We start from the raw sequence: 9,400 nt of genomic DNA on the forward strand, positions 1-9,400 counted from the left end.
CTGTTGGATAATCATGCTCATACTTTTGGAACTACAGTTACTATAATCTGGGGTCGAGGTCCGCTGTGGGCTCGTTTTTTTAACCCAATATATTTGTTTACATTTTGGTATGCAGAATAAACTCTTAGTTGCTCCTGTTGGCAGTAAACTGTCACTGGATGTCTTTGATACTGAAGAAGACTTAAAAACGTGAGGATTCTCAGACAGCTTCTGCAGTTATATCAGCCGAAATAACTACGTAATGATGCAGATTTGTAAAAAGTCTGAATTCATGTTTTGTTAGTTCTCTCAGCATGATGACAAACAAACAACTTTTAAAACGCTTGTTTTCTGAATGGAGTCTGGATTGATCGGTGCTAAGCTAAGCTAACTCTGTAGCAGCTCCATCAACACTCAAAATAACGTCACCTAGGAGTGAATGCGGCATTTTGTTAACCTTACAATCAGGACAAAATGTCCACGTCTACACAAGAGATATAAAAAGATCTGATTAACATGTTGGCATGATCTCGTTCCTGCTCTTCAGAGGATGAACCCTCTTGATTTGAATTATCTCGTGACCTTTGACCCATGATTTCCTCTTTCACATTAATAATATTATTATTATTAAGTGGTCATTAATTGTCATCTCACCAGATGAAGCCACACAGTTCACCAGACTCAATTACTTCCATTAAATGTGACGTCTGTGGGCTAAAAAGGAAACCACTGACTCCAGTAATGGACTTCCATTATTACCCTCATTGTCCTCAGGCCTCTCTGGTCCCTCCTCTAATGAATAAAGACATCTTCCTCCTCCTCCTCTTCCTCCTTCCCCCTGATTTACCCCTGATGTCACGCATCCCCCGAGGCAGTGATGGCGCGTCCTTGTTCTTCTTTGTTGTTTCTCTCTCTTTCAGTATTTAAAGGCAAAGACTCACCTTGTGTTTGAAGGAAGTAGCTCATATTATATTAAAAGGAGTATTTTCTCACTCACATCTATTTATAATATAGAGAAACACAAACTATATTATTATATATATATATATAAACAGCCTGTGGATGTGAATTGAATTAATAAGAACAAATGACCTGTCAGTTCTCAGTTTTCTTTTTATCCGACAGCTTTGCTTGTGTTGTTGTAACTGTTGCCGAGGTGACTTCATGTGTTGGATGTCTTTCAGAAGTTTGGAAAGACTTACCGCAGACTGACGTGTGAATGTCTGCAGATCCCCGGGGCGGCGATGGACCGAGTCAGCCTGCTGTGGCGCCTGAGGCGTCGGGCTCGCCGCGGCGTCCTGTGCATGGCCTTCTTCTGCATCTCCATGGCTCTGCTCTACGCCATCTGTGCCGAGAACAGCGTGCCCGTCACCGACGCCATCTTCGGGGTCCGGGCGCGAACCCGGGCTCAGCCTCGCACGCACTCCGTCGTCAAGGTCTGTCGACCGCCATCCCAGAATCACACTGACAGTTAAAGCAGAGTAGGACATGAGGCTTATTACTGACAGAAGGACGACTCAACGTTTAAAGATGACGATGACGTTTCAGACCGCTGTAGGTTGAAAGATGTTGTAAAACAACTAAACCCGCAAACCACTTATTTCAGCTGAAAACCAACGTGTATTTAGTAGTGTTTCCGATGGATTCAGGTCCTAATCTTGACATTTTAGTGCAAAGTATTTGATTTATTTGACAGTGTTGTTAATATGCATAGTGACCGACCTCTACTAGTTGAAACCCGGCTATTGCAATTACCCGACTAGCAATTAGCTAGCATACAGCATATCAAAGTCTTGCAAGTAAACTCAAATTCACAAATGTTTATAAAAGTTATGACTGTATTTTGTCACCGTAACAATCCCTTTACAGCACTCTTACTTAACCATAATCATAACAGTCAGCATGATAGCTATTAGCAATAAGCTGTTTGAAATGCTAACGGCTATCATGAACAGTTAAGAGTCCGCCTACATGGTGAAGTAACGTAGACCAAGCCCAGTAGTTCATGCAGTGCTTCTTATATTCTGAAAGTGTAGCATTAAAGCATGGTGGAATCAGCGAGCTAGCTCGTGAATTAGCCAGCCGCTAAATGATTAAAACTGTAACAAACATAACGCTTCATTCACACTCTTGTCGCAGCGTAACAGTCGTTAATACCGATTACCCAGATTTTGTCATTTTCCTCGTTTATCTGTAAACATGTTTTGACTCACCCAGGTGCTGAGAGGCGGAGCTAAGCCGATGTACGTGGACCCCCAGAAGCTCCCGGGGGTCGTCCCAGGTGACCCTCGCCGTCCGATCCCCGTCCTCTCCTCTCCGAACCACACCCATGAAGCCGGGGACTCGATGACGAAGAGGAAGCCCAGAGACCGAGACCACCCCGGGTTCTTCGCCCGACTGCTGCCGCGCCCCTTCACGCGCGCGTTGGAGACCCTGTTCGGAGGCCGGCGGAGGGGCGAGATGAGCGGCAGAGTCGGGGAGGCCGAGTTCTTCGGGCCTCACGGGATTTTGGGAGAGGTGTGGGACGACGAGATGTCCAGCAGCATGCTGGGAAGCAGACTGAGGAAGGTGGTGCAGAACTATCAGGTGAGACTGAATTCTAAATATTATAACTTTACTGTCTTATACTTTTATTTTCTCCCTGATTGTCTTCTGCGTCTCTGGTTGTTCCCGTCAGTCGATGAATAAGTACGGGGTGGAGTTCTCCGGTCCTGGCGGTGTGTCCAGCAGACCCAAGCTGAGCGGCCCGAAGCTCCTCTGCCAACTGAAGGACAACATCGAGGTCGCTACCTTGACCCCCGACCTCGAGCCCTTCTCCTCGCTGCCCTGGGCCTCACAGCTGCCAACGAAGCCGCTGACCTCTGACCTCGGGCCGTACAGGAGCTGCGCCGTTGTGTCGTCCGCAGGGTCGCTCCGCTACTCCGGACTCGGCAAAGAGATAGGTGTGATGTTTTTTCCGTCATTATCATGTTAAAGAACTCAAGAAATCCTTTAAACTAAACCTGAACATCACTTTAACAACATGCCCCGTTTCTACTCTACATGTTATTACCGTTGTTAAATTACAGACTCTCACGACGCAGTGCTGCGCTTCAACGCCGCGCCGACCACCGGCTACGAGAAGGATGTCGGTTCTAAAACCACGATCCGCCTCATCAACTCACAGGTGAACACAAAGATGTGTTTTTATCTCACAGCACAGCGCTCGGACTTTGTTTTCCACCAAAACACAATAAAACTAAATGATGATTTCTATCCCTTAGTTTGAGGAGATCCTGGTTTGTTTTTCAAAGTTTGCATGAATGTTGTATTTTGGATTGAGGTTAGCTTAGCACACATATGATAACAGTTATAATATGATAATATGTCTTACATTGTTCTACTCACGATTTATTGAATTGTTATACATCTATAATATGTCAGAAAATTGTGAATTCTCTCGCCATGTTTTCTTTTCACTCTCAACTATCACAAGCAAACAAAAACAACAGTTCCGGGGTTGAAAACTCCAGAAGCTTCTCTCTGTGTAAACTTATATAACAGACCTCTCTACAAGTCATAGCAATTAGTTATAAATAATAATAATTTTAGGCAAATTCTGCAGGTGTTACGACTTCTATTAAAGAATAACTTGTCATGATTTGTGTTCCTAAGGCTTCTTAATAAAACAAAAGAGGATTTATTAAGCTTAATTTATGTAATGAGATATGAGTCAAGTGCGTGCTACAGATGTGGATGTAATGTATTTTGTTTTTAAACTATTTGTTTCCTCGTCTTACAGGTGATGGCGTCTGATGACCATCGTTTCCTGTCCAGCTCTCTGTACAGCTCAGGTGCGCTGGTGGCCTGGGACCCCGCCCCCTTTTCCGCTGACCTCACTCAGGTGACGTTTACACACGAGTTAGAAAGTTTGAACCTTTTATCGCTGTTACTGAACGACCTTTTTTGACTAATTTAGCAGTATGTGTCCCCCCTCTGCAGTGGTACAACAGGACCGACTACCCCATCTTCACCCAGTACCAGAGGTACAGGAGGCTTCATCCTATGCAGCCTTTCTACATCCTGCACCCCCGCTTTGAGTGGCAGGTCTGGCAACGAATACAGGACAACATGGCTGAGCCCATCCAGAAGAACCCGCCCTCCTCTGGCCTGCTGGGTATGTACAACGTCAACACTGTCATTGAAACACATGAGAGGACAGTAAAGATACACATCAGAGGACAGTAAAGAGACACGTCAAAGGAGAGTAAAGAAACACGTCAAAGGACAGTAAAGATACACGTCAAAGGACAGTAAAGAAACACGTCAAAGGACAGTAAAGATACACGTCAAAGGACAGTAAAGATACACGTCAAAGGACAGTAAAGAAACACATCAAAGGACAGTAAAGAAACACGTTAAAGGACAGTAAAGAAACACGTTAAAGGACGGTAAATACGCAGTGGAGGACTATAAAAGAAAACACGTTGAAGGACGGTTTGTATTAACATTATAAACCCGCTCCCCTCTCCCTCGTGTCCCGCCCAGGAACCGTCCTGATGATGTCAATGTGCGAGGTGGTGCACGTCTACGAGTTCCTGCCGTCCCGGAGGAAGACGGAGCTCTGCCATTACTACCAGCGCTTCTACGACGCCGCCTGCACGCTCGGCGCCTACCACCCGCTGCTGTACGAGAAGAACCTGGTCAAACGGATGAACCAGGGGCCCGACCGCGACATCTACACCCACGGACGCGTCACGCTGCCTGGGTTCGGAAAGCTGAACTGCACCCAGGCTGCTGGAGGTTCAACCAACCACTGACTGGGAAACACGGAAGCAGTGTAGTTTATACACACACACACACATACACACGCACACACACTAACAGACACACAAAGCAGAACCCTGCATGAAGACATGTAAACAAGAGAACAGATGCATGAACACTTTATTCACACTGCCGAAACAACAGGAACGCTGTGCCACTCACTATAAATATTACATGTTGTTACTATAGGCTGTAAACACACACACACACACACACACACACACGCACACACACACACGCACACACACACACAGGAGTCCAATCAACTGATATATGTGCCTGCTGTTCACAGATAATCCCTGTTCATCACTGAAAACAACCCTTAAAAAAGGACCATAACGCTGTTTTTGAAGGTTTACTTTTAAGAAAAAATTAATTAAGATTTTTCATCGCGTACTATCACGTTTTAGACATAAATCTGCTCCTGCACACTGTCGACTCTTAAAATAAATGTATGGAATAGCTTAATTTCTATATTTTCCTTATTGTGGAGCTCTTAAATATGTGTAAACATGTGAATCCAGACAGCTTTGTTCTATATCGCTAACCTACGACACACAGACTCTGTTCTAGATCTCATCCGACTCTGGAGAACACAAGAGAACCAGAGGGTTTCACTAAAGAATGACGGACTGCACCTTTAAGAAACCTGCTGATGAATGTCTCTACATGACACACACACACACACACCTCGCTGAATCTATTTATTAAAGATAAATGCTACCTGCGGACGACTTCTATCCATACAGTGATCCAACAATCCAGTAAAAACAACAGACAAGCTAAAGTTTTGTACCCACGTTGTCAAACCTGTAACGAGCTGTTCCTAATAGTCTTTTTTTATAATTCTTATATCGTGTATATATTAATGCAATAACACTCAGGAGGACAGTCTTCAATGTGATTCTGTGACTCAGCCATGTGAAGCAGAACTAGAGTTTTATCTCTATAAAATAATCCATATTCACAAACCTGCTAACGTAGCTGCTAGCTTGGAATTTATGTCTGGTGGAACATCAAAAGAATGTGGGTACTTCTTTTGTATTGTTTTTTATTAGATACTATATATATATCATGCCATTCATGACTACATACATTGTCACCCAGAGAAGAATGACACCACTTTCACATCTCTATGCTAAATCTGTAGCTGGAGCCAGACGGGGGAGAATTAGCTTAGCTTAGCATAACGACTGGAAGCAGGTGGAAAGAGCTAGCCTGGCTCTCTCCAAAATGTAAAAAGAAACGCTGCACGACTTTCATGAAACTTGGTGGAAGGGTGCAGCACGGGAAAAGGAAGAACCGTTTACATTTTGGAGTGGGTCCGAGTCACGTAGCGGATACACAAAGTATTTTTTACTGAAGTACTTAAGTGTCCTTCTAGTAAACACATCATACCTGTTTTGTTTTATCATGTGTTGTTAGCGGCTCCCAGGCTTTATGCTATATTAAGATTATCTGTTAATAGCCAATGAGACATTCCTCTTACGGCTAAAAATAGTTTGGGAACGATGTTGATGCCAGTTGTGCTTCCATTGGTTCCCACTGAATCTTTCCACTGGATTTGTTTTTTCCCCTCTGGCTCAGAGGCTCAGATCTCATGAGGACTAGTCATATAAACTAGCAGCTATAAGCTAGTAAGCTAGCATGTTTACCTGCAGAGAACACGAGTGCTATGGTCATACGTTAATGACAAAAATGAACTCATTTCTCCTCATATTTTCTGTTCTGAAAAAACGTTTTCAGGAAGTAGAACTCCAGTCTGCTCACACTTGTATTTTTCAGTATCACAGTTAAGATCGGCCTCGAGGGTTTTATGACTTCTTCTACTCTATTATTACCAAACGCATGTGTGGCAACAGGAGAAAACACTCTACGTCTCTGATCAACAGAGAGAGGATCCGCAGGGCACGGAGTCTGCTGTTATCCCATAATAAGCCCCATAATTTCTTTACTAAACGTGATGTAAAACATTTCATATTGTTGTTAGCATCATCGCGTGTGAGCGAGCTCATTAGCATGCAAACCACGACAACGATCCTGTGTGACGCTCCTTACAGATCGGATGTTATGTGTCTCAAATATCAGATTGTCAACTACCTAACAGTCCCAGGTTGAGCACATGTCAAAATGTTTTGGTAATATGATTAATTGTACAACGCCTCAGATTCAGCCTAAAATGCTGGATCGGGTTGTATTTTTTTTTGCCTGATAATGTGACATTATGAACAACAAATCTGTGTTGAAATCAGCAGGATGAGAGCTCATTAACGTTAGCCGTTAGCATTATAATGCGTTCAAGCTCCATTCAGTTCAAATGAGTATTGGGACAAAAGGTAAATTATAACTTTATCGTGATGTTTTCCAATGTTTAGTACTTGAATAAATCCAGTTTTTTTGAAGATGTTTTCACATATAAAATAGTTATTTAAGAGGTAATTATGACGTGTTTAACTTTCTTTGTCTTTAAGCACTGGTATTGGATCGGTACAAGAAGAAAAATAAAATAGCTTGTTTAAAATAGATTGTGAAATAAGGGTTTAAAATTGGTCCTAAAGTTACAATCCATTTGTTTTTTACCATGTCAAACAGTTTCTGACACCATTTATATCCACGATTTCAACTGCTACATCCGTTAAATGTATTTGCATCAATTTACATACATTAACACCTTTATAAGTTTACTTTTTACTCCTAAATAAAGATGTTTGATCAAATGACCACAAACCTGGGACCAGGTAGTGTTAATCCAGATTGTAGATAGACCATATTGGCCCAAATATACGGACAAATATACGACAGATTTTGAGACGAAGCCTTTTCCAGCAGCTGTTTTTTTGCCTCAAAGAGCCACAAACATGACTGTAGGCTCTCAGCGCTGTTCAGATGTTTAGATATTTGGGTCAATATGTCCGATGTTTCCTGTTTCACTTCAGTCTGAAGCAAGAAATGGCTCCGCTGTTGTTCTTATAATCATTTCAGTTTCATGTTTTCAACTAGAACTTTGTTTATTCAGGAGATAAACACTTGAATAATTGATGTCATTGCATTTCAGAAGAAAACTATGAGAATATTTTTCTCTCTATGAAGTTCTACTCTTCTTGTCTCAGCTCCTGCTCGCTAATTTCATGTATAACATTTTAACGTTTTTTATTGTTAGCTAACAGATTTTTCTCTACTTTGCCTTCATTTGTTTGCTTTCTGAGCGTTTTGGTTGTTAAGTTGTTGACTGTGTTTTATGTGGTTGATTGAACAAATATGTTTTCATATTTCCTTAAAAACGTACAACTGACTTTTAAAACCATTTCATATTGTTAAGAAATTATCAGTTTTTTTAGGGCAATACCATCAGATTTCCTTCTAATTATTCAGTTGTGAAACATCAAGAACTTAAGTGTAAATGCCAAAAGTAGTTCGCTGGTCCAATGACATTTTCTGCAGACATTCATGGTCCTCAGGGGATGAACTGTAATACATTTATCTTTGGTTCGAGGCTAAATACCTGCAGAATTGATGAGATTCCCATCAGCCTCAACTGTACTTTACTTTTACTGCTAGTTAGCATGCTAACAGGCTAAATGACAACGATCATGCTACCTGCTAAATAAATCTGCATGTTAGCATCACTGTTGTGACGTTAGCGTTTAGCTAGCATGCCTGCAGACTCTTTCAGTCTTGTTTTCTGGTGTAAGTACTTTTCTAAAACCTGATTAGCCAGTTTAACCAGTGACGACAGGAAGCTTTATTTTGAAAAGGATCACCTGTGATTTAATGTCCCCACTGCCTGAACACCACATTTCACATTCATCCAGACTTTAGAACAAAGGTCATGCTCCCTCTCTGGTTTCAGAACGGAATATTTTTAACCCTGCATGCATTAGATTCCAGAACTGATGCTGTAACAGTCAAAGCTTCTGTTGGATTATTATTATGCTAAATGTTGTATTTTGAGGATTCCTCATTGTATTACAAAAGTAAACTGTTACCTTGTTTGGTTATTGACTTTATGTTCCAGGTGTTTTGTCTGTGTGTGAGCAGGAAGTTGTGACAATCACACAATCGAAATATATGTCATTTAAAACTTAAAAACTGAGGACATTGGTGAATAAAGATCCGACAACAAGAAGGCTCCGGAAACCATCCTTGGAGAGTGTACGGAATATAGATTGTAAATATGGAAGATACAACTACACAAGATTTAAGATACATAAAACAAATAATAATACAAAAATAAAAATGTGCTAAACTTGTGTGTGTGTATATATATATGTATATATATATATATATGTATATGTATATATATATATATGTATATACATATGTTTCAGGAAGTCCAAATGTACCCAAATATAAACACATCTACAGTAAAAACAATAAATTCTCCCCGTCGGGGAATCGAACCCCGGTCTTCCGCGTGACAGGCGGAGATACTGTCCACTATACTAACGAGGAGGGATACATGTTTTTAATACACGTGTCCTACACATTTTTGTACGTTTCCATTATCCGTCACATCTTATCCTATTGCAGTGTGTGTGTGTGTGTGTGTGTGTGTGTGTGTGTGTGTGTGTGTGTGTATGTGTGTGTGTGTGTGTGTGTGTGTGTGTGTGTGTGT

General features: G+C 41.6%; 1 protein-coding gene and 1 non-coding gene across 2 annotated transcripts; one reads left to right on the forward strand and one right to left on the reverse strand.

The window, feature by feature from the left end:
- The first annotated feature begins 876 nt into the window (after positions 1-876).
- Positions 877-8,906, forward strand: st6gal1 (ST6 beta-galactosamide alpha-2,6-sialyltranferase 1). The gene is made up of 7 exons (XM_031839658.1): positions 877-1,415; positions 2,197-2,565; positions 2,657-2,921; positions 3,048-3,145; positions 3,761-3,862; positions 3,961-4,135; positions 4,507-8,906. Exons 1-7 carry the CDS (start codon positions 1,224-1,226, stop codon positions 4,776-4,778), a joined length of 1,473 nt encoding a protein of 490 aa, XP_031695518.1. The 5' UTR covers positions 877-1,223; the 3' UTR covers positions 4,779-8,906.
- Positions 8,907-9,165: 259 nt separating this feature from the next.
- On the reverse strand, positions 9,166-9,237 carry trnad-guc (transfer RNA aspartic acid (anticodon GUC)). The gene has a single exon. It is a non-coding gene; the product is annotated as a tRNA-Asp (tRNA).
- Between the last annotated feature and the right edge of the window lie 163 nt (positions 9,238-9,400).

The sequence above is a fragment of the Anarrhichthys ocellatus genome, unplaced genomic scaffold (genome assembly GCF_004355925.1).
Source record: "Anarrhichthys ocellatus isolate YVR2014 unplaced genomic scaffold, GSC_Weel_1.0 scaffold1823, whole genome shotgun sequence".
Classification (NCBI taxonomy): Eukaryota; Metazoa; Chordata; class Actinopteri; order Perciformes; family Anarhichadidae; genus Anarrhichthys; species Anarrhichthys ocellatus.